Below are 26,707 nucleotides of genomic sequence, written 5' to 3' on the forward strand. Positions count from 1 at the left end.
TAGTATCCTACTACCCAGTGTCTGTGTACTACTACTCCCACAAGCAGGGATAATCCACCCTTCTACACATGATTTGTGCAGTCTTAAATTCAGCCAGGTCCCCGAGTTTCATGGCATGTGATTTAAAAAATAGTGTGTTTGTGTGTTCCAGATATCCTACCTTATTGATAATCAAATCAAAATCAAATGTATTTGTAAGGCCCGACAACACACGTTAATGTCCCCATGGGCCAGGTAACGGTATACTTTTGCTATGCTATATACTAGTCTATGTGATGTGGGTATGATGGTAATTAAGGATTGGTGAATATTATGTTTAATGTAAATATGTGTATACTGGATATGAACAGCGGTATTATAGGCCTACAGCAGTATTGTACAGCAGTATTGTACAGCCAGCAATATTATACATTATTATACATGACTATTCTATGCAAGTAGGCTATGTCTAAGATATTTTACAATATTATACATGAACTATGTGCAATTATGCATAAGACTACATAAGACACTATATGTGGGTATGTCAGGTGGCCTTGTGGTAAAAGTTATGTCTGTGGAATCATATATTTATTTTAAATTGTTTGGACTTCATGGTGTTCTTGTTTTGTTCTTGACTTATTTACTTGTCATAATAGAACATTCTAGAACATGTGTGATGTCACAGTATGATGTCATAATCAAACATTCTAGAACATTTGTTATGTCACAGTATGATGTCATAATAGAACATTTCTCAACCAAGGTGCCTTGCCGACCGTTTTGCTGTGGAAAGAGACAATACAGAGACAATACAGACCCTCTCCCGTTGGCTGGCGGTGCACAGGCATCACCCACACTTTCACAATTTCCCCGCACGGAATTGTCTAGTTTTTTATTATTATTTATTTTCAATTTATGTTTGAAATAAATAAACGCACTCATTCAAGAGATCTGGCCTCGCGGGGATCTCACAGCTGTGCCCGCACAGTGCAATACTCCAATTCAGCCATTGGGTGGGTGGCGCTGCTGAGCGGCCCTCACAGCGCGGCCCTGAGAGCGCCGCTGGCTCTGCGGCTCTGCAGCTGCATGCTATTGGATTATTACACACAGTTTGGACCTTACAGGGAGCCGTAGGGAAGGGGCAAGCGTCGCCCTAGCAACGGGCACTGGGAACAAGCTAAAAGCCTCCGTTGGCAAGAAACTGAATAAAGCAAATGAATTGCAATCGGATCGATTAGCTTGTTTACAGTCGTGTCTAGCCAACGTTAGTTCGGAGCTGACTGCATGTGGAGGTGACGATGGCTACAAACAACCCGTCTGTATTTCTTCTCATGATCAACGGACAAATCGAGGGAGCGAATGTGAGTAACTTCACAGCAGAGAAGCTGAGCTAGCAAGCTAACGCTACTAACTGTAGCCACCGGCTAGCCAACGTAACGCTAAGCATCCTCTGTTTACATCAGGGAATTGATTTGTCGAGTTCAGGAGTCGTTCGTTTCCAGTGGAAAATTATACGTGTTTCTGACACTTGACTTTCCCCAAGTTCTGATAATAAATCATAAGCAACACTTGACTTGACTGCCCTTTATTGACAGAAACGTTACACATGCCTGTTGCTTGCTTGTCCCAGCGTCGGAACAACGCGTTGTGGGCACTGTTCGCCTTACAGTGGGAGCAAGTTAATTGTTTTGTTTTTGCCATTGTGTGTTTCAGTTTCCAGAGTATGACGACCTCTACTGTAAATACTGTTTTGTGTACGGCCACGACTGGGCTCCCACGTCGGTAGGTGGCATAACACAATCAATCATACTTTAAAGCGTTAGCTACTTGCTTGTGTGACAGCAGACAGCAGTGGAGATGCCAGTTGAGTTCAGTGGTGCGACAAGTGAAAATCTAGGTCTCTCTCTCAATTTCAATTAAATTAAAAGTGCTCATTATTGACATGATAAGATGCATAATACATGTCCAAAGCATACATACAACAACAACAACAACAACAATAACAAGACACAATAAAAAAATAACTAGAGTTGAACAAAGATATAATTTGGAACAACAAACTAAACAACAAGACGATAGGGAAAATGAAATGTGAACCAGTTATAAAATGTCCCATATTTCAGCCAGATGCAGCTGCCTCTATTGTCGGCTCTCCCGGCCTCAGCATCTCCACACATGTGCAGCCAGCTAAAATATTGCAATTGGATTTCTCTCCAAGAAGATATTGCAGTGAGGATTTGTTAGTGATATTTTAAAATTATTTATATTTCAATATCCCTCTCATGCTCTCTCTCATGCTCTCTCTCTCTCTCTCTCTCTCTCTCTCTCTCTCTCTCTCTCTCTCTCTCTCTCTCTCTCTCTCTCTCTCTCTCTCTCTCTCTCTTTTTCTCTCTCTCTCTATCTGTAAGGGGTTGGAAGAAGGCATCTCTCAGATTACCTCAAAAGGCAGACAGTCTCCTTATAGACTGATATGGAACTTCCCTCTGGAGATCATCTTCAAGAGCACTAACCCCTCTGGCTGTGAGCAACACACACACACACCTACACACCTACACACACACAGTGGCTGTCACCCACAATCTTTTTATACATCAATACAACGATGCACAATATATTTGGTGGTTTACTTGTTAACTGTTGAATTGGAATATTTCACTCACTGTCGATAAAATTGTATTGTGACAATCGTCTTATAACAATAATAGCTTATAGTTAACCCCATGATAAATATCTCCTGTCTTTATGTCTATAAACCATGCAATGCTGGCTGCTCTTGATGACCTCATTTCCCCACAAGAATTAAGTATCTCTCTCTCTTTTGCAGGGCCTCAGATTGTGGTGAGCGTGTACGGTCCTGATACATTTGGCAACGATGTAGTGAGAGGCTACGGAGCCACCCACATCCCCATCACCCCTGGGAAGTCAGTATCACCTGCTACTACTCAATTTACAATTGACAACAATTTAGTCATTTAGCTAACGCCTTTATCCAAAGCAACATACCAAGTCAAGTCAAGACTTTTATTTGTCACAGCATACAAGTATACAATGAAATGCGGGGGGTCTTGCCCGCAACGATTGTGCATAATACAATAGTAATATATAATAAGAATCCAATAGAACGACATTGTGCAATAAAACAAGTAAACAAAGTAGGGCATATCGGTATATGTACATGAGTTATTTACAGAGCATGGTAGGACATGCTAGGTCCTGTGGTAGTGCAATACACTGTTAGCTACGGATGAGGCACTGTGTCTTTATGTACACTACTATACAATGCTATACAATCTCAAGTTATACTATACTATTCTTAAAGTGACCTTTCCTTTTGTAAAGTGACCATAAGTGTGAGCGTGTGCAGCATGAGTGTGTGTGTGCTCATGTTAAAGTGGCTGCTAGTGTGTGAGCGTGTACAGTGTGTGTGCTCATGTGTGCTTGTGTGTGGAGAGTTCAGTGTTCAAGGCTCTGATGGCCTGGGGGAAGAAGTTGAGCCGAAGTCTCTCTGTCCTAGTTACTGGTGTTCGCAGGCATCTGCCTGACCGCAGCAGCATGAACAGGCTGTTATTGGGGTGGTGAGGGTCTTTCATTATCCTGCAGGCTCTGGATTTGCACCTCTTGTTGTATAGGACCTGCAGGGGTGGTAGTGCAATACCCATGGTACACTCGGCTGAGCGCACCACTCTCTGTAGGGCCTTCTTGTCCTGTGCCGTGCTGTTTCCATACCAGGCAGTGATGTTTCCAGTCAGGATGCTCTCTACAGCTTCGGAGTAGAAGGACTGGAGTATCTTTCCAGATACTCTCAACTTCCTTAACTGTCTCAGGTGGTAGAGGCGCTGCTTCGCCTTTTTTTTACGACTGAGTCTATGTGTGTTGTCCATGTCAGATCCTCTGAGATGTGGACCCCCAGGGAAGAAGTGTGTTTTTAGTCAACGGTGGAAAATTGGCCGGGTTTCAGCTGTCCTGACTGTGGTGGGGAGTTCGTTCCACCATTGTGGAGCGAGGACAGAGAATAACCTGCTTCTCTTTGATGACCCCCCAGGAGCTCGGATAGGAGTGGTTCTGAGGCGGCCAGAAGATGCAGAGCGTAGGGGTCTTGAGGGTGTGTAGTTAGAGACCATTGACCGGAGGTAGGCGGGGGCCGTTCCCTTCTCTGATGCCAGGGGGAGGACCGTGACGCGGACTCGTGCTGCGCTGGGAAGCCAGTGCAGCACTCTAACGTGGGCTGACTTTGGTAGATTGAAGATCAGGCGTGCTGCTGCGTTTTGTATGACTTGAAGTTGTTTGGTGTAAACCAGCTAGCAGTGCATTGCAGTAGTCGAGGTGAGACGTGACTACTATTCTTCCCCCTCCTCCTCTTCCTCATCTCCTCCCATTCTTTCACAACTCTACCCGTTTCACCCCAACGCCGTCACCTGGGAACAGCCCTTGTCAGCTGTTGTCGGTGTAAATAAGTTCTACTTTATTCATCCCGTGGGGAAGTTATCCCTCTACATTTGATCCATCCTAACCACCTAGGGGCAGCCGCAGACAGGCGACCTGGGGAGCAACTCCAGTTGTAACGCCAGTATGTTGATGGAGGTCAACGGCAGGGATGTGTTCCCCCTAGTGTAGGATTTTGGTAGCGTTTTCCTCAAAGATAAAGCCATTACGACAATTATATCGGCCTAAGCTCACTTGGGACCTTGAGCCGAGAAAGTGTTGATATGAAAAGAACAGTCCATTCTTATTTATGATCTGATGTTACGTCGAGTGTCAACGTTTAGACGGAGATAGGTATCCAGATGGCGTCTCTGGCAGGGAGAACAAATCTAGGAGAACCTTCGGTTGTGTTGAACTTTTTAAGGGGTCAGAACGGGAGATAACCAAATCAGAGGGTGATAACAAAATGGTCATATTATGCCAGAGGGAGAGAGATAATCTTGTGGTCTCTTTGGTATTTCACCTTGGAGGAGAGAGGGCTTTTTAGGTCTCCTTCGATATTCAGCTCACACAGAGAGAACCCGAGAGCAACCTAAATGTAACTATTGTGTCGTATATTATAGCAAGGGGAGATTTAATTAGAGTTTACTTCAACATCCAACAACACAATGTGCAGAGTCTATCCTGAAGGAAGACCAGGATAAGTAACGGTAATTGAACGTCAACTAAATCTAACACTAGCATACATGTCTCTTGGTGTGTGGGAGGAAACCGGAGTGCCAGGGGGAAAGCCACTCAAACACGGGGAGAACATGCAAACACAGAAAGACCCCCCGTATTGCTGTGAGGCAGCAGTGCTAACCGATGCACCTCCGTATCGACCAACACACGACAGACCAGGGGGGATAACTCGTGTCCAAACAGGGTTATCTGTGTAAAGGGGAGTATATGTCTCCTCTACTCTTCCTCCGTCACCCCCTGTCCTTCACAGCCAGTCAGGGCATGTCCATTATGAATATGTTTTCCTTCTCAACTGCGTAACTTGTGGTACCTCGACACCACTCCAGCGTTTTTCGAACCCTTAAAACGGAGACTTTTGGAGACACTGCTGATCCGGTTTTCGTTGTGCTTCAGTGTGGTCGACTTTTGCTTCCGAAACTAACGGCGCCATGTGCAGCACACTGATGGAAAACATTGTTGCATCGTTGTTGCACGTGACTTTGGAGCCAAGTAAACACTACATGCTCACAACGATGGGACATCACTGCCAGCCTGTTGATGCTTCTGACTTTGCAGTAGAGTTCATGTGCGTTAACCCCTTCACTACCACAATACAGAAGGATACCCCTTTCACTGCCACACTACAGAAGGTTAACCTTCCACTACCACATTACAGAAGGTTAACCCTTTCACTACCACACTACAGAAGGTTAACCCCTTCACTACCACACTACAGAAGGTTACCCCTTTCACTACCACAATACAGAAGGTTACCCCTTTCACTACCACACTACAGAAGGTTAACCTTCCACTACCACACTACAGAAGGTTAACCCTTTCACTAACACACTACAGAAGGTTACCCCTTTCACTACCACACTACAGAAGGTTAACCTTCCACTACCACACTACAGATGGTTAACCTACCACACTACAGATGCTTAACCATCTGTAGTGTGGTAGTGAAAGGGTTAACCTTCTGTAGTGTGGTTGTGAAAGGGTTATTAACCCATTGTCATGTGGCAGAGAAAGGGTTAACCTTCTGTATTGTCGCAGTGAAAGGGTTAACCATTTGGTAGTGTGGTAGTGAAAGGGTTAAACTCAGACTGCCGCCCAATTTTCAGAAATCTGTCACATTTTCCGCCATTGATTAAAAACACACTCCTTCAATCAATATCTGAAATGATTTTATTTTTAATTTTTTAACATTACTAACCTTCATACTGTCTTTTACTATTATGCTACTAAGGAATCCACCTTGACTATATTACTTCCTACTATGCTAATATGTCTAGACTACTATGCACTCAAGAGTGTAGCACTCAAGTTCGATACTGATTGACGGACAATCTTACTGACCCTTAGCTGCCAGAGTTGTACCCTTCCTGCTGACTTGTTGTACAGAACTTGTGAGTCACTTTGGATAAAAGCGTTCAGCTAAATGACTAAATGTAAATGCATTCAGGACAGGCTTCACTGCGTGACCTGATTGACTTTCTAAAAAAAAACAGTCTGCTTCCTGTTTACACACAAAGAAGACAAAAGCAATACTAGAATAATATTTCATATACCTTTATTTTATAATACATTATATTATGTAATATAAAAGAATTACATAAATAAAAACAAGTTCATACGAGGAAGTGTCAGAGAGGTAACGTGCAACTGCAGTGGTGCGGAGGATCATAAATATAAACGTGTCGCATCATCTACTTCTCTCTTCTCCTCCTCTCATCCCTCTCTCCCTTCCTTCCTTCCTTCCATCCGTCAGTGTTCCCTCTATCCTGACACTTAATTTTCCTCTCTGACACTCTTCTCTTCCTCTTTTCATCCCTTGCTTTCCTCCGCTTTCTCCCGTCTCTTCATCTTCTCATAACCCCCTTCACATGCAGTCAGTCTGTATAACTAACCCTCTGCTCACATTATAGTCTGTATAACTAACCCTCTACTCACATTATAGTCTGTATAACTAACCCTCTGCTCACATTACAGTCTGTATAACTGACCCTCTGCTCACACTATAGTCTGTATAACTGACCCTCTACTCACATTATGGTCTGTATAACTAACCCTCTGCTCACATTATAGTCTGTATAACTAACCCTCTGCTCACATTATAGTCAGTCTGTATAACTGACCCTCTGCTCACATTATAGTCTGTATAACTGACCCTCTGCTCACATTATGGTCTGTATAACTAACCCTCTACTCACATTATAGTCTGTATAACTAACCCTCTGCTCACATTATAGTCTGTATAACTAACCCTCTGCTCACATTATAGTCTGTATAACTAACCCTCTGCTCACATTATAGTCTGTATAACTAACCCTCTGCTCACATTATAGTCTGTATAACTAACCCTCTACTCACACTTAGGCTGTATAACTAACCCTCACCTCTACATATATCCTGTATAAGATAAGATTAGATATTCCTTTATTGATCCCCTTGGGGAAATTCTGGCATCATAGCAGCATGTATGTACAGGTATGTAGTAGAAAGACACAAATATAGGCAATACAATTGATCTGAATATAAAGATATGAGAAGAAATAAACATTGTAAACAATATAATGAACTCTGAATATAAGAAATATGACAGAAATAAACAGATAAGGGTCAGTTATATTATACGTTATAATAAATATAAAGAATTTGTATCTGAACATATACTATGTGTGACGGATCATATTGGTCTGCGTTGTGTTGATGTTAATGTCCCGAGGGGGAGTCGAACAGGGGGCTCCCGCGCCGCGGGCGACGACACAGGCCACTGCACTAAGAAGTGAATTCACTCCTAACTACCGTACCTATACGTCTGTTAACCCTGTTATGAGGAAGTGAGTTTAACTTACCAGCCCGTAATGCCACAGTCACTCGTCAACACCCCTGTTTTCCGTGACTGTGGACATACCCACGGGCTTCCCCGTTACATACGAGTAAGAGTAAAAGTAAACAGTATACACAGGGTGCAGTACACACAAGGTGCCCTAACTGGCATGATATACGTCATACGTTGAAGTCCGTGCAGGTTTTGGAGTCGGATTGTGGAGAGTGTGAAAGCAGACAGTTATGCAGACTGGGGGCCTGGCGTCACGTCTGTATTGTATTTTCATCACTCCTTCCACTTGGCTGTCTCGTTATTTTACAATCCCTCCACACTGAGGGAGGCGGTCGATATCTCTCCTCTTCCGTCTCTCTCTGTTCACCTTCATTCATGACTTCATAACCCCCCCCCCCCCCACACACACACTACCAGACACGCATGTCTTCTCTACAACATTTCCTCAGCTCTTCCTCCACCTCCTCCCCCCCTCCCCCGAATTCTCCTCTCCTCATTCTGTCACATTCTTTCAGCGTCTAGATGGTATCTTTTCTTCTCTCCTGCCTCTTCTCCCTATTCTGACCCCTTCACACCCAGACAGTATCACTGCCCTGACCTTCTCTGCCTGCCTGCTTCACACAGTCCTCTATATATATATATATATATATATATATATATATATATATATATATATATATATATATATATATATATATATATATATATATATTAAGGCTGTCAAATATATCGCGTTAACTCCCGATTCTATTAATGCCACTAATTTTTTTAACTCAAGATTAACTAAATTTTTTTTTTTTTTTTTTTTAACTAGACTTCACTCAGGTGTATTATTGATGCTCTCATTGATACTATGTTTGTTTCTGAAGTGTGTGTGTGTGTGTGTGTGTGTGTGTGTGTGTGTGTGAGAGATAGAGAGAGAGGGGGGTGAGAGAGATGAGGAAGGGGCAAAAGAGAAAAAGAGCTGGGAGAGTGTGTGTGTGAGGGAGAGAGGGGGGTGTGTGATTAATCAGCCCTTGCAGGGGCGGAGCTATAGGCGCGGCTGGGGAGGCAGCTGCCTTAGGGCCCGCCCACCGTCTGGCGGGAGGGGGGGCCCGGGCCCCGGGCCCCCCCTCCGGCCCCGGGCCCAGGCCCGGGACTGAATGGAGTTGCCGTTCGCGTGTGGGACTGGATCGAACACAACTGGTGGTAACGGCAACTGGGACTGGTGCGTTTGTTTTGATTCTAGGCTCCTCCCGTTTTGCCAGTACTGTGGTACGAGTACGACTGATAGCGTGTGGTTTAGGAACAGGGCGTTTTGCACAAATCCAGCGCTCCCTTTCCTTGGCTGTGACGTAGCCACGTAAATCTCACAAGCAGCGCGGAGGTGATATTTTTCTCTGATGTCGCGTTCACGTTACGTGGGAAGAATCGGAAGAATCAGCTTCCGACTGGGAAAAACCATTCACGTCAGCCTCCTAGTTGTAATTCCTACCAGGACATATGGGATTTTTTATAGACCCCGATATCTCCCACTTCGCGTCACGAATTGCGGAAGTATGGATGTGGGCGTTTTGATCGAGTCAATGCGTGAAGGCTTCCTAGTTGTAGCAACGAGATGTCCTCTGGTTCTTCCGCTTCTTCCCACGTAACGTGAACGCGACATCAGAGAAACATATCGCAAGCTATGTTCAACATAATAAGTCACCTGAAACATGAATGAATGAATGAATGAAAACTTTATTAACAGATTGCAGAATGGGTACAGTACAGTACAGCTCAATACATACAATTGTTAAGGGGATGCAGACCAGAGAAAGACTTTCGTCTTGTTTACATCAGCGTCCCCCACATCACCACCGCTACCATGGTGTATTAAAATCCGACGACGCCGAGCAGCTAAAGGGGACATTTACCGAGGACCAGCACAAAGTGTGGATATATTATGATTTAACAAGTCTTATCTGTCCAGGACGATGACAACATTATTGCAGGTAAGCTAACTAGTACTACTAACGTTATCACGCTAGCTTGGATGCTAACTAACGTAATGTGAATGAATGAATGAATGAATGAAAACTTTATTTAACAGATTGCAGAATGGGTACAATACAGTACGGCTCGTTAAGGGGATGCAGACCAGAGAAAGACGTTTGTCTTGTTTACATCAGGGTCCCCCATTTTCAATTCATAGTGATCATAGAAAACATATACGTTACCACCTAGCCACAATCTATGGTATTTCTAGGTTACCACATGGGTGGCGCACGTGAACACTTTGTGAATTATGTGAGGGTGTATCATGATGATGGTAATTTGGCACTTAACGAACGTTACCTATCTCTTTGCCGTTTTGCATAGTGCACTGCATAGTACCAGAGATGACAAAAGTTATGTGGTAACATAGGTCGCATCACTGCCAGTAGTCGGCATATTACCCAATTCTGACTCTGGTATTAGTCAACTAACGTACTGTTAGCCAGCTACTGTAATAACGAAACTGAAATATCTAATGATGATAGTCAATCATAAAGACAGAAAACACTCTCATCACAGACAAGCTGGATCTGGCCAAATACCTAAACATGTCATGGTGAATGAATGAAAACTTTATTTAACAGATTGCAGAATGGGTACAATACAGTACAGCTCAATACATACAATTGTTAAGGGGATGCAGACCAGAGAAACACTTTCGTCTTGTTTACATCAGGGTCCCCCATTTTCAATTCATTATAACATAATGACATACAGATAGACAGTAGTGCTACATCTATACATGACATACCAGATTTGCAAATACAGTACTGTTTGTGATACGAAAAGAGTCCAGAAAAGAGAGTATATACATTTGACGTATTATTATTGTATTGTGATATGTTTTGTTTCATGTTGGATTTTTTTTTTTTTTTTTTTTTTTTTTAATAATAATACAATAAATATCGGGGGGGGGGGGGGCCCGAGCTGTCAATCTCGCCTCGGGGCCCGTGGGGCATTCCAACCGCCACTGAGCCCTTGTGTGGGTGAATGTAACAAGTTCTAACGTTTTCTTTCCCCTATTATTTCATGCACACTTTATTCATTGTTTTAAATTATTATTTTCTTTTAAGTTATTTTGTGCATCACTCTGTTTTGAATTTGATGCAAATTTGCAATGCATGAGGGTCATCCTTTTGTGTTAAATGGCTGCACAAAGCAAGCATTTGTTGACTCGCATGTTGATAAGAGTATTAAAACTTGGAACTTGAAAAAGATCTGTTTAAGGTAAAAAAAAAAATTTAAAAAAAAAATGCGATTAATTTGCGATTAATCGCGAGTTAACTATGGACAATCATGCGATTAATCGAGTTAAATATTTTAATCGTTTGACAGCACTAATATATATATATATATATATATATATATATATATATATATATATATATATATATATATTAAACTAAATAAGACTCGTGCACATCTAGTTGGACCCCGACTGGAGGTGCAGGTCAGCGCAAGAGATATATATAAAACTAAAAGAAGAATACCTTCAAAAGAAAGAAGGGACTGCACACTCCTCAGGACTGGTTTTTGCGTTTTTTATTGCACAACGCGTTTAGCTTCTGCTTCCTCGGGTGTCTCTTTGTGCCCGACGTGTAGAATACATTTTTCAGATAATCCACATCTGAACCTGAGACTTCGGAATGAAGCTCTTCCACTACAGAGATTTGCAGTGAGCTTTGGTTTAAAATAATAGAACCATAAACACCTGCACAGGCGCCAGGCCTATAATGAGATTAAGGAGAGGGATGATTAGGTGGCCTTGATGTCAGAGACCTGACCCTCCTGCTGCTCTTTACGACAGACGCCCCTGGGTTCTTTAACGACCTTGGTGTAACGTCTCATCAGGAGGACGCCGCTCGCAACTGTATGGTGTCCCTGTGCTCGTTACTGCCAGAGCGCCCCCTACTGGACAATGATACACTTTTCCACTGCGACTTTTCCTTCCAGTCATGAGCCCGGAGCCCTTACCCATGTAGCCACGCTGTAGACACGCTGTAGACACACTGTAGACATGTTGTAGACACGCTGTAGCCACACTAGACACGCTGTAGCCACACTAGACACGCTGTAGCCACTAGACACGCTGTAGCCACTAGACACGCTGTAGCCACACTAGACACGCTGTAGCCACACTAGACACGCTGTAGCCACTAGACACCCTGTAGCCACTAGACACGCTGTAGCCACTGAACACGCTGTAGCCACTAGACATGCTGTAGCCACTAGACACGCTGTAGCCACTAGACATGCTGTAGCCACACTAGACACGCTGTAGCCACTAGACACGCTGTAGTAATACTAGACACGCTGTAGCCACTAGACACGCTGTAGCCACACTAGACACGCTGTAGCCACTAGACACGCTGTAGTAATACTAGACACGCTGTAGCCAAATTAGACAGGCTGTAGCCACTAGACACGCTGTAGCCACTAGACAGGCTGTAGCCACACTAGACACGCTGTAGCCACTAGACACCCTGTAGCCACTAGACACGCTGTAGCCACTGAACACGCTGTAGCCACTAGACATGCTGTAGCCACTAGACACGCTGTAGCCACTAGACATGCTGTAGCCACACTAGACACGCTGTAGCCACTAGACACGCTGTAGTAATACTAGACACGCTGTAGCCACTAGACACGCTGTAGCCACACTAGACACGCTGTAGCCACTAGACACGCTGTAGTAATACTAGACACGCTGTAGCCAAATTAGACAGGCTGTAGCCACTAGACACGCTGTAGCCACTAGACAGGCTGTAGCCACACTAGACACGCTGTAGCCACTAGACACGCTGTAGCCACTAGACACGCTGTAGCCACTAGACACGCTGTAGCCACACTAGACACGCTGTAGCCACTAGACACGCTGTAGCCACTAGACACGCTGTAGTAATACTAGACACGCTGTAGCCACTAGACACGCTGTAGCCACTAGACACGCTGTAGCCACTAGACACCCTGTAGCCACACTAGACACGCTGTAGCCACACTAGACACGCTGTAGCCACACTAGACACGCTGTAGCCACTAGACACCCTGTAGCCACTAGACACGCTGTAGCCACTAGACACGCTGTAGCCACTAGACACGCTGTAGCCACTAGACACGCTGTAGCCACTAGACACGCTGTAGACACTAGACACGCTGTAGCCACTAGACACGCTGTAGCCACTAGACACGCTGTAGCCACTAGACACGCTGTAGCCACACTAGACACGCTGTAGCCACTAGACACGCTGTAGCCACTAGACACGCTGTAGACACTAGACACGCTGTAGCCACTAGACACGCTGTAGCCACACTAGACACTATGTTTGTTTCTGAAGTGTGTGTGTGTGTGTGTGTGTGTGTGTGTGTGAGAGATAGAGAGAGAGGGGGGTGAGAGAGATGAGGAAGGGGCAAAAGAGAAAAAGAGCTGGGAGAGTGTGTGTGTGAGGGAGAGAGGGGGGTGTGTGATTAATCAGCCCTTGTGTGGGTGAATGTAACAAGTTCTAACGTTTTCTTTCCCCTATTATTTCATGCACACTTTATTCATTGTTTTAAATTATTATTTTCTTTTAAGTTATTTTGTGCATCACTCTGTTTTGAATTTGATGCAAATTTGCAATGCATGAGGGTCATCCTTTTGTGTTAAATGGCTGCACAAAGCAAGCATTTGTTGACTCACATGTTGATAAGAGTATTAAAACTTGGAACTTGAAAAAGATCTGTTTAAGGTAAAAAAAAAAATTAAAAAAAAAATGCGATTAATTTGCGATTAATCGCGAGTTAACTATGGACAATCATGCGATTAATCGAGTTAAATATTTTAATCGTTTGACAGCACTAATATATATATATATATATATATATATATATATATATATATATATATATTAAACTAAATAAGACTCGTGCACATCTAGACACGCTGTAGCCACACTAGACACGCTGTAGCCACTAGACACCCTGTAGCCACTAGACACGCTGTAGCCACACTAGACACGCTGTAGCCACTAGACATGCTGTAGCCACACTAGACACGCTGTAGCCACTAGACACGCTGTAGTAATACTAGACACGCTGTAGCCACACTAGACACGCTGTAGCCACTAGACACGCTGTAGCCACTAGACAGGCTGTAGCCACACTAGACACGCTGTAGCCACTAGACACGCTGTAGCCACACTAGACACGCTGTAGCCACTAGACACGCTGTAGCCACTAGACACGCTGTAGCCACACTAGACACGCTGTAGCCACTAGACACGCTGTAGCCACTAGACACACTGTAGCCACTAGACACGCTGTAGCCACACTAGACACGCTGTAGCCACTAGACACGCTGTAGCCACTAGACACGCTGTAGTAATACTAGACACGCTGTAGCCACTAGACACGCTGTAGCCACTAGACACGCTGTAGCCACTAGACACGCTGTAGCCACACTAGACACGCTGTAGCCACTAGACACGCTGTAGCCACTAGACACGCTGTAGCCACTAGACACATTGTAGCCACTAGACACGCTGTAGCCACACTAGACACGCTGTAGCCACACTAGACACGCTGTAGCCACTAGACACGCTGTAGCCACTAGACACCCTGTAGCCACACTAGACACGCTGTAGCCACACTAGACACGCTGTAGCCACACTAGACACGCTGTAGCCACTAGACACCCTGTAGCCACTAGACACGCTGTAGCCACTAGACACGCTGTAGCCACTAGACACGCTGTAGCCACTAGACACGCTGTAGCCACTAGACACGCTGTAGCCACTAGACACGCTGTAGCCACTAGACACGCTGTAGACACTAGACACGCTGTAGCCACTAGACACGCTGTAGCCACACTAGACACTATGTTTGTTTCTGAAGTGTGTGTGTGTGTGTGTGTGTGTGTGTGTGAGAGATAGAGAGAGAGGGGGGTGAGAGAGATGAGGAAGGGGCAAAAGAGAAAAAGAGCTGGGAGAGTGTGTGTGTGAGGGAGAGAGGGGGGTGTGTGATTAATCAGCCCTTGTGTGGGTGAATGTAACAAGTTCTAACGTTTTCTTTCCCCTATTATTTCATGCACACTTTATTCATTGTTTTAAATTATTATTTTCTTTTAAGTTATTTTGTGCATCACTCTGTTTTGAATTTGATGCAAATTTGCAATGCATGAGGGTCATCCTTTTGTGTTAAATGGCTGCACAAAGCAAGCATTTGTTGACTCGCATGTTGATAAGAGTATTAAAACTTGGAACTTGAAAAAGATCTGTTTAAGATAAAAAAAAAATGCGATTAATTTGCGATTAATCGCGAGTTAACTATGGACAATCATGCGATTAATCGAGTTAAATATTTTAATCGTTTGACAGCACTAATATATATATATATATATATATATATATATATATATATATTAAACTAAATAAGACTCGTGCACATCTAGTTGGACCCCGACTGGAGGTGCAGGTCAGCGCAAGAGATATATATAAAACTAAAAGAAGAATACCTTCAAAAGAAAGAAGGGACTGCACACTCCTCAGGACTGGTTTTTGCGTTTTTTATTGCACAACGCGTTTAGCTTCTGCTTCCTCGGGTGTCTCTTTGTGCCCGACGTGTAGAATACATTTTTCAGATAATCCACATCTGAACCTGAGACTTCGGAATGAAGCTCTTCCACTACAGATATTTGCAGTGAGCTTTGATTTAAAATAATAGAACCATAAACACCTGCACAGGCGCCAGGCCTATAATGAGATTAAGGAGAGGGATGATTAGGTGGCCTTGATGTCAGAGACCTGACCCTCCTGCTGCTCTTTACGACAGATGCCCCTGGGTTCTTTAACGACCTTGGTGTAACGTCTCATCAGGAGGACGCCGCTCGCAACTGTATGGTGTCCCTGTGCTCGTTACTGCCAGAGCGCCCCCTACTGGACAATGATACACTTTTCCACTGCGACTTTTCCTTCCAGTCATGAGCCCGGAGCCCTTACCCATGTAGCCACGCTGTAGACACGCTGTAGACACACTGTAGACATGTTGTAGACACGCTGTAGCCACACTAGACACGCTGTAGCCACACTAGACACGCTGTAGCCACTAGACACGCTGTAGCCACTAGACACGCTGTAGCCATACTAGACACGCTGTAGCCACACTAGACACGCTGTAGCCACTAGACACGCTGTAGCCACACTAGACACGCTGTAGCCACTGAACACGCTGTAGCCACTAGACACGCTGTAGCCACATTAGACAGGCTGTAGCCACTAGACACGCTGTAGCCACTAGACACGCTGTAGCCACTAGACAGGCTGTAGCCACACTAGACACGCTGTAGCCACTAGACACGCTGTAGCCACACTAGACACGCTGTAGCCACTAGACACGCTGTAGCCACTAGACACGCTGTAGCCACTAGACACATTGTAGCCACTAGACACGCTGTAGCCACACTAGACACGCTGTAGCCACTAGACACGCTGTAGCCACACTAGACACGCTGTAGCCACTAGACACGCTGTAGCCACTAGACACGCTGTAGCCACTAGACACGCTGTAGACACTAGACACGCTGTAGACACTAGACACGCTGTAGCCACTAGACACGCTGTAGCCACACTAGACACGCTGTAGCCACTAGACACGCTGTAGCCACTAGACACGCTGTAGCCACTAGACACGCTGTAGCCACTAGACACGCTGTAGCCACACTAGACACGCTGTAGCCACTAGACACGCTGTAGCCACTAGACACGCTGTAGCCACACTAGACACGCTGTAGCCACTAGACATGCTGTAGCCACACTAGACACGCTGTAGCCACACTAGACACGCTGTAGCCACTAGACACGCTGTAGCCACTAGACACGCTGTAGCCACTAGACACCCTGTAGCCACACTAGACACGCTGTAGCCACACTAGACACGCTGTAGCCACTAGACACGCTGTAGCCACACTAGACACGCTGTAGCCACACTAGACACGCTGTAGCCACTAGACACATTGTAGCCACTAGACACGCTGTAGCCACTAGACACGCTGTAGCCACTAGACACGCTGTAGCCACTAGACACGCTGTAGCCACTAGACACGCTGTAGCCACTAGACACGCTGTAGCCACTAGACACGCTGTAGCCACACTAGACACGCTGTAGCCACTAGACACGCTGTAGCCACACTAGACACGCTGTAGCCACTAGACACGCTGTAGCCACTAGACACGCTGTAGCCACACTAGACACGCTGTAGCCACACTAGACACGCTGTAGCCACACTAGACACGCTGTAGCCACTAGACACATTGTAGCCACTAGACACGCTGTAGCCACTAGACACGCTGTAGCCACTAGACACGCTGTAGCCACTAGACACGCTGTAGCCACTAGACACGCTGTAGCCACTAGACACGCTGTAGCCACTAGACACGCTGTAGCCACACTAGACACGCTGTAGCCACTAGACACGCTGTAGCCACACTAGACACGCTGTAGCCACTAGACACGCTGTAGCCACTAGACACGCTGTAGCCACACTAGACACGCTGTAGCCACTAGACATGCTGTAGCCACACTAGACACGCTGTAGCCACACTAGACAGGCTGTAGCCACACTAGACACGCTGTAGCCACTAGACACGCTGTAGCCACTAGACACGCTGTAGCCACTAGACACGCTGTAGCCACACTAGACACGCTGTAGCCACTAGACACGCTGTAGCCACACTAGACACGCTGTAGCCACACTAGACAGGCTGTAGCCACACTAGACACGCTGTAGCCACTAGACACGCTGTAGCCACTAGACACGCTGTAGCCACTAGACACGCTGTAGCCACTAGACACGCTGTAGCCACACTAGACACGCTCTAGACACACTAGACATGCTGTAGCCACTAGACACGCTGTAGCCACTAGACACGCTGTAGCCACTAGACACGCTCTAGACACACTAGACACACTGTAGACACGTTGTAGACATGTTGGCCATTGCAATTTCAAGCGAGGTGGACCGGCCCTAAACAACAATGACGTAACCACTACACCTCCCTATATGGGCCACAGTAAGGATCCACCCACCACACCAAAAATTATTTATATTTCAGTCACAACCAATGTCTTCCTGTGTAGCAAGCAAGCATGGAGAGACACAGTCTATTTCCCTCTCTCCATCCCTCTCCCTCCCCTTCACACTCTGACATTAGGGTGTCCATGACATTCTTACTTCCTCTCTGCTTCCTATTACCCTTGTCTTTCACACAACCTGTCACTAGAGGCAACTCTATACTCCAATCTCTTCTCCTCTCTTCACACCCAGACAGTATGGATTCCTTATTTATGCATCATGTCAACTTTTCAGTCTTTACACGCTAGATGGATCATCCATCATCGTCTCCTCACTTTCTAAGCTCATCTCTCTCTCTCTTCTCAGCTACTGTAAGCTCATCTCTCTCCTCTCAGCTAAGCTCATCTTTATCCTCTCAGCTAAGCTCATCTTTATCCTCTCAGCTAAGCTCATCTCTCTCCTCTTCTCAGCTAAGACCATCTCTTTCTCCTCTCAACTAAGACCATCTCTCTCTCCTCTCAACTCCTCTCTCTCCTCTCAACTAAGCTCATATCTCTCTCCTCTCAGCTAAGCCCATCTCTCATTTGATTTGAAGCTGTTTGAAAAGGGAATGATGAATGATGGCTGTGGGAGACAGGAGGTGATTAATGATGGCGTTGTTATTCCAGACACACCAAAACTATCGCCATGTTTGTTCCTGAATCCACATCCAGACTGCAGAAATTCACCAGGTGAGATGTGTGTGTGATGTGTACATATGTATGTGTGTGTGTATATATGTATGTATGTATGTGTGTGTGTGTATATATGCATATATGTATGTGTGTGTGTGTTAGGGGTGTAACGGTACATGTATTCGTCCCGCGACTTCACGGTACGGTACATCCAGCCATATGCAGAATACGACACTATAGGTGAAACTAGGGTTGCACATTTTACAAATGTATGCTCAATATCTTTACTTTACTTTACACTGGCTTACTTTGATCTTTAACGTTGAATATCAAGCTCGTATTGCCACATTTATGAATTTTATGAATAAAACGTTGAATCACCTTGTATCACTGACTACCTCGGCAAGCCTAGGTGGAACAAAGTATAACTTAATAAAAAAAATATTAATAATAATTATATATATAATAATTATAAACATGTCTTTCCTGTTGTACCGAACCGTGACCCCAAAACCGAGGTACGTACCGAACCGTGGCCTGTGTACTGTTACACCCCTAGTGTGTGTGTGTGTGTGTGTGTGTGTGTGTGTGTGTGTGTGTGTGGGGGGGGGGGGGGGGGGGGGGGTGTGTGTGTGTGTGGGGGGGGGGTGGGGGTGTGGTGTTGAGCAGACTAGCCCAGGGTCATACAGTGACGATTGTATTTCAGTCTGTATCAGAATGTGTTCAGTTGTTGAGACAGAGCAGGGCCTCTAGCTGTACTTAGTCTTTCACTCTGCTGCGCTCTGCACAGTGCCGCTACAACCGTGAGTGTGTACTGTGTGTGTACTGTGTGTGTACTGTGTGTGTCAACAATGTGTCTCTCTCCTCTCAACCAGCTGGCTGCTGGGTCGCAGACCAGAGTACACGGACCCTAAGGCTGTGGCCAAGGCAGAAGGACGAGAAGGTGTGTACCACTCACAGTTTTGTGTGTTTTTATGTGTGTGTGTTCTTAGCTGTGTGTGTTGTGTGTGTGTTTTATGCATGTGTGTATTTTATGTGTGCGTCAAACCTCCTGTATAATTCAGTGGTTTGTAACCTTCTTGGTTGAAGAAGACCATTCAATTCAAACACCCTAATTAATACATTATTCATATGTAACCCGTAACTGTGTCATGATGTTATCAGTGTTTGTTGTGATATGTACCGTTTAGTTTGGCATTGATTCTCTTTATACTACATTTGGACTGACAGCTTACTGACTGACTGCTTACTGACTGACTGCTTACTGACTGACTGACTGACTGACTGACTGACTGACTGACTGACTGACAGCTTACTGACTGACTGCTTACTGACTGACTGACTGACTGACTGACTGCTTACTGACTGACTGACTGACTGACTGACTGCTTACTGACTGACTGACTGACTGCTTACTGACTGACTGACTGACTGACTGCTTACTGACTGACAGCTTACTGACTGACTGACTGACTGACTGACTGACAGCTTACTGACTGACTGACTGACTGCTTACTGACTGACTGACTGACTGCTTACTGACTGACTGACTGACTGCTTACTGACTGACTGACTGACTGACTGACTGCTTACTGACTGACTGCTTACAGACTGACTGACTGACTGACTGACTGACTGACTGACTGACTGACTGACAGCTTACTGACTGACTGCTTACTGACTGACTGACTGCTTACTGACTGACTGCTTACTGACTGACTGACTGACTGACTGCAGCTTACTGACTGACTGACTGCTTACTGACTGACTGACTGACTGACTGACTGCTTACTGACTGACTGACAGCTTACTGACTGACTGCTTACTGACTGACTGCTTACTGACTGACTGACTGACTGACTGCAGCTTACTGACTGACTGACTGACTGACTGACTGACTGACTGACTGACTGACTGACAGCTTACTGACTGACTGCTTACTGACTGACTGCTTACTGACTGACTGCTTACTGACTGACTGACTGCTTACTGACTGACTGACTGACTGCTTGCTGACTGACTGCTTACTGACTGACTGACTGTTTACTGACTGACTGACTGTTTACTGACTGACTGTTGACTGACTGCTACTTACTGACTGACTGACTGTTTACTGACTGACTGACTGTTTACTGACTGACTGACTGACTGTTGACTGACTGACTGACTGCATACTGACTGACTGCTTACTGACTGCTTACTGACTGACTGCTTACTGACTGACTGCTTACTGACTGACTGACTGTTTACTGACTGACTGACTGACTGCTGCTTACTGACTGACTGTTGACTGACTGACTGTTGACTGACTGACTGCTTACTGACTGACTGACTTTCAGTCAGTAAGCAGTCAGGGTCCCAGGTCTAACGTACTGTACCTCTGTGTTTCAGTCACCAGGGTGCTCCCAGGTCTAACGTACTGTACCTCTGTGTTTCAGTCACCAGGGTGCTCCCAGGTCTAACGTACTGTACCTCTGTGTTTCAGTCACCAGGGTGCTCCCAGGTCTAACATACTGTACCTCTGTGTTTCAGTCACCAGGGTGCTCCCAGGTCTAACGTACTGTACCTCTGTGTTTCAGTCACCAGGGTGCTCCCAGGTCTAACGTACTGTACCTCTGTGTTTCAGTCACCAGGGTGCTCCCAGGTCTAACGTACTGTACCTCTGTGTTTCAGTCACCAGGGTGCTCCCAGGTCTAACGTACTGTACCTCTGTGTTTCAGTCACCAGGGTGCTCCCAGGTCTAACGTACTGTACCTCTGTGTTTCAGTCACCAGGGTGCTCCCAGGTCTAACATACTGTACCTCTGTGTTTCAGTCACCAGGGTGCTCCCAGGTCTAACGTACTGTACCTCTGTGTTTCAGTCACCAGGGTGCTCCCAGGTCTAACGTACTGTACCTCTGTGTTTCAGTCACCAGGGTGCTCCCAGGTCTAACGTACTGTACCTCTGTGTTTCAGTCACCAGGGTGCGCTCCCAAGGCTTCGTCACTCTCTCCTTCAACATTGTGACCAAAGACATGAAGAAGCTGGGATACGACACCACGCCGTCGGACCCCAACCACACACTCCACCATTCTGCTGCAGCCGGCCTCACACCAGAGGAACAGTGCTAGACTAGACTCCTGCACAAACACACTGACATACACACACAGCCCCTTACCAAAGAGAGGGACAACAATGTGTACCACTACACACCCATCCAAATTCTCAAGTCAGGTCTACTAAACGACAAACAAATGCTCGACCTGTAGTAGTTGGGTCAAGAACCAAAATTCCGTGACCATTCTCTGGCTAAGATGTTTTGATGATTGATTTGACTTCTATGGACCTTTTTATAAAATATTTAGCCTCCGTGTCCCTCCCAAAAATCCCGGCATTTTTTGTCAGATGGCCAAATCCAAAATACCTGCTGACGCCATCTTGAAAGATTTACTTTTGATCCAGAGCACCTAGAATCATGTATGAATACACTTTTTTGTGTAAGTCAACCATGACGATTCCAATTCTGACATCAATTTGACCCAGAAATCCAAGATGGCCACCATCTTGTAGAGCGAAAATTTAACTTTTAATGTCAAAACCAATTTTACCATGGTACTGCTGTACTTTAAACAAACTACCTTCATAAGGATCTCAGCTAAATAATTTATGAATGTACAGTATGACAAGATAACTAATTATACTTCAAAATATGCTCTCTTAAATAGCTGTAACTTGAACAGGTTAACAATGAAACCACTTTAAACATGTCATGATCAGTCTGAATCAGAGTATTCTGCCTCACTAGATTCTGAATCATCAGATTCCAATGAATCACCCCTCCTCCATACATCATCATCTCCCTTCTCATCATCATCCTCCTCACTCTCCTCTTCCTCACTTTCTTCAGCTGGCCCTGGTGCAGGTAGATGTGTTGGGAGAGCAGGTCGTGTGTGGCAGACAGGGCAACAGCGACCACCCACCAGCTCCCAGCCATGTTCGAGTGGCGAAGGGTGTCGCTTCAGGGAGGGGTGGCGCACTACTAGATATGCCAAGTAGTTGGCACGGAGGCAGTGTTGGCGTAGGCTATCTGCATCTGGAGGGAGATGGATGAATGATTTGTTCTTCATTCTCTTCCACTTTGTGGCACGGGCCTCAGCCATGGTGCTACTTTCTTGTCGCCATAAATAACATGTCGTGTGAACTCGAACAGCTCTTCTAGCACCTCCTCCTCAAGGTCAAGGCTATCTCCACACCGCGAGAGCAGCCGTCGTGCCATAGGGCTCTTTGCCACCTTGTCATACAACGACGATTTATCCTTGCCATAGAAGCCTGAGTTGGCATCACAGCCTGTAATACAGTGTAGCTGCACAATATAGTCTGCCATCTCCTCAGTAACCAGGCCACGGCAGAAGACTGTGTCCTGCTTTCTCTTGATACAGAGCATACCGGGCAGCTGTTGAGAGATGACCGCTGCCGTGACATGGGCAACGGTGTCGGCTGCATCAATGACAACAGGGCCACTGTAGCCTGACTCACGTAGAACTGTGTAAGCTGAGAAGAGGATGGTGTCAACCTCCGACTGGTCAAAGCTGTAGTTCTGCATTGGTTGCTGGGTTGACAAGTTGGTGCAGTGGGAGCCAACAGAGTAGACGATCTCTGTATCTACACCCTGTGCAACAAGGTCAGTCAGATAGCTGCATATAACTTTTTGTAGCCGCTCCTTGTTGCTGACGCTACACAGCAGTGTTTTGAACTCTCTGGCAGAGGGGAAGGGGTCGCCCAGCTTCATGTAGGTGTTGGGGACATGTACCTTACCTTGTACCCGCAGGTCTCGCTCATCATCTTTAGTTGAGTATGCTGCATCGTACGGGTCATTTACACAGAAAATACGGTCAGCATCACCATGGCGGGTCACCATAGTCCAACCACTTCTATGGGGTGCCATCTTGTGTCTGCCGATCTTCTGCTGATGGGGTTGCCATCCTCCAGATCATGCCGATGTCGACGAGCGGTGTAGGGTTATTGCAGATCTACAGATTGGAGACAGCTTCTGAATGAGCTTGCTCTTCTGTGTCTTCCTATAAGTGCTGTTGGAGTTGAATAAGGCCACACATTCCTCGACAACACGATGTTCCAGCAACTCGGAGAGATTCACAAGTTGACTGACCTCAACCAGGTCGATCACTGCCTTGAGAGCACTCCGCTCCATCTCAGCAGATCTTGCTTTGAGTTCCTCCCCGGGCTTCTCCATGCAGGGCCGCTTGGCAAATGTCAAGCATTTTCTCAGAGGGACCGGTGCATGGAGGCAGGTTTTCTTACTGAACACCCGGTCTCGCAAGAAGCTGGTCAACTTCTCCTCTCCCACAGCATGGGCTGAGTTGAAATCCGCAATGAGTTTATCGGAGGCAGCATGGCTGACTGTAGGGTGCGGAGGGTGGGTGAGGCTGGATCAAATGGGAAAGAATCAAACTCATGCATGCATGCGACCAGGTCCTGCACGCGCTGCTCATCTTCTCTCATCCTTTTCGAACCACATTCTATGTGCTTCCTCTTGGCTTTTATTTTTTTGGCCAGGGCATTGTGAGCCACCCGGATCTTGGCCAAATTGTTTACATTTCTGGAGTGCACCAGCAGCTGCTTCTCATTCTGGAGGATGGAGAGCCAGTCAGACTTCATTTTGCTGCCCTTGTTCATTGTACACTCGATCCACATGTCCCAGGCCATGATGGAGTAGGTGATGGACTGAGTGAAGTCAGTACGAAGGAAGGCGACCTGATCAGCAGGGAGAGCTGTCAGCATTGCCCAGAAGTCAGACAGCCACCTTCCATCAGTGCCTGTGACACAATCTTGACATCTTTTATGCACGCATGCTCAACCTGGATGTTTGCCTCATAGTCCTGTACAAGACATTCTAAACGTTGCAGAAACATCCAGTTACAGCGGTGTGCAGTACCCCCTCCTGTCAAGGTGTCATTGAGAAAGTCGTCATTGTCAATGATACTGATGTTTGGTTCTCCCTCAGCGATCCCGCCAGGACACACCGAACACCGCTCAAGGTCATGCATGGTCCAGGCATCACGCAGGAGAAGCACATTCTGGTAGCGTATCCCCATGCCCAGCCCAGTAAGAGTCAACAAGCTCCTTGTTTCGAGTCATCCCATGAAGGGTGACAGTGGCATTGATGGCGGTAGTGGTGGGTCGCTTTATGACGTACTGTGTTATGAGAGAGTGTGTGCTTGGAGTCAGATCTACCCCCTTCTTCCCCCACAAAGCAGATAGTAGCTGCACCATGAGAGGTGAAAGCTCTTCCTCCTCTTCTAGCTCCTCGACCCTCGGTGGCCATGGGACAAGTTTGACTGACTTGATGTCATCCTTGAGCCGCTCAGCCACATTACGTACCAGTTGCTCACTGCTGACACCGATGGAGGAGAGTGCTGCTTCGACATATGAACCACCCCCAGACTTGTCATAGACTAGATCGCTATGGCTCCTCTGAGGGCGGGAGAGGAAGCCGATCTTGCTCTCAAACTCCCGGGTCAGGATGTCTTTGATGTAGGATGACTTGACCCTGGATGTTGGGAATCCATACCGAGAAATTATAGAGCTGTAGTCTTGGAGGAGACTCTGCAGTGATATTAGCTCATGTTCCTCAAAGATAACTGTTCTGATGTGGTCAAAGAAGATAGTCTGAGCCTCACGGAGAGTGACATTGTGCATGTGTGGGAGTTTGTCATCTTCACTCATTTTCTGGTAATTACGCATAGGGCTGGGCGATATGGCCAAAAACGCTATCGCGATAAAATTATTTTCATATAACTCGATATCGATAATTATCGTCGATATAATGTCTGTCAAGTTTAATTAACTTCTTATGCCCGACGCCGATGGACGGGCTATTAATAGACTTGTTTTGCTGCTGCGAATGTCTCGAGAGTCGAGTTGATGTCATCATCAGTCCGCGCACGTTAGCAGTTAGCCAGAGCAAGCGGAGTATCTCATGACAATGTACTAAATATGACCCTAAAATACTCTGTTCCGCCCCAATACATTGCAACGACGTCCACCGTATACCCCACACTACTATAACAGTTACTCTCAGAATTCAAAACACACACCAACTCGGCAGGTAAACTATAAAATAGCGCTGTGCGAGCTAATTATCCTAGCCAGCCTCGTTTGCTACTTGAGCTCTACGTCTCCTTCCGCTGTCGGCCATCTCCTTCACTGATTGGTTGTTAGTGCGTGTGCTCATATCCAAGCTTGGAAAATCGATATATCGAAACTTTGCGACCACGTTTCATGTTTATTTCAAGGAAATAATTTATCGCGATAGTTATCGTTTTATCGCCCAGCCCTAATTACGCACATATTTCAACCAGCATTTGAGGTGATATCTGATTTCAAGTGCATAGGGCTGATCAGCTGCATAATCAATCCGACAGTTGATTCTGTCTCGCATTCTCTGATCTTCCAGGGCCGTGTGGCTCTTGAAAGCTGCCCATGCGTGATCGTACGAAATCAGTACCAGCTTTGATTCTGGGTGCTTGGACGACTCTGTCTTACAGCACCACACATTTGGTTTTATTATGTATCAGCCCAAGACTCGATCTCAGCCGCTTGGCAGCTGGAGCCGCAGCTGGGGAACAAACATCAGACATAGACAAAAACTCAGATTGGCTTTCATCAACCTCTCGTCTTTTCATAGTTTCATAGTTTTGCAATTATGCCACATCAATGTGGAACGCCCTACCCAAAGCTGTAAAGGAATGTGAATCACTACCCACTTTCAAAAACTCTCAAAGAACACCTACGGGAGACTGCAATTCGAAACTGGCCCCTGCAAATGTCCTAACCCAACCCCCTCCAATGTACAGTAAATTACCAAGTATGGCTTTGTCAATATTCCAATGTACAGTGTACACTATATTAGCTAACTAGTTGTTGTTGCTAGCTAGCTAGCTAGCTATTGGGAAAGTTGGTAGCACCAGTGCTATCAGTGGAAAGGTTAGTCTGAAGCCCTGCCCA

At 45.9% G+C, this 26,707-nt stretch overlaps 1 protein-coding gene across 1 annotated transcript; it reads left to right on the forward strand.

Moving 5' to 3' along the window:
- Positions 1 to 1,263: 1,263 nt before the first annotated feature.
- Positions 1,264 to 21,813, forward strand: b9d1 (B9 protein domain 1; the record flags this gene model as incomplete). Its single annotated transcript, XM_084329213.1, has 7 exons — positions 1,264 to 1,343; positions 1,696 to 1,764; positions 2,391 to 2,502; positions 2,807 to 2,903; positions 18,698 to 18,760; positions 19,579 to 19,646; positions 21,659 to 21,813. The coding sequence occupies exons 1-7, from the start codon at positions 1,281 to 1,283 to the stop codon at positions 21,811 to 21,813; spliced, it is 627 nt and encodes a 208-aa protein (XP_084185339.1). The 5' UTR covers positions 1,264 to 1,280.
- Positions 21,814 to 26,707: the final 4,894 nt, after the last annotated feature.

The sequence above is a fragment of the Notolepis coatsorum genome, assembly GCF_963971535.1.
Source record: "Notolepis coatsorum genome assembly, chromosome: 14".
Taxonomy (NCBI): Eukaryota; Metazoa; Chordata; class Actinopteri; order Aulopiformes; family Paralepididae; genus Notolepis; species Notolepis coatsorum.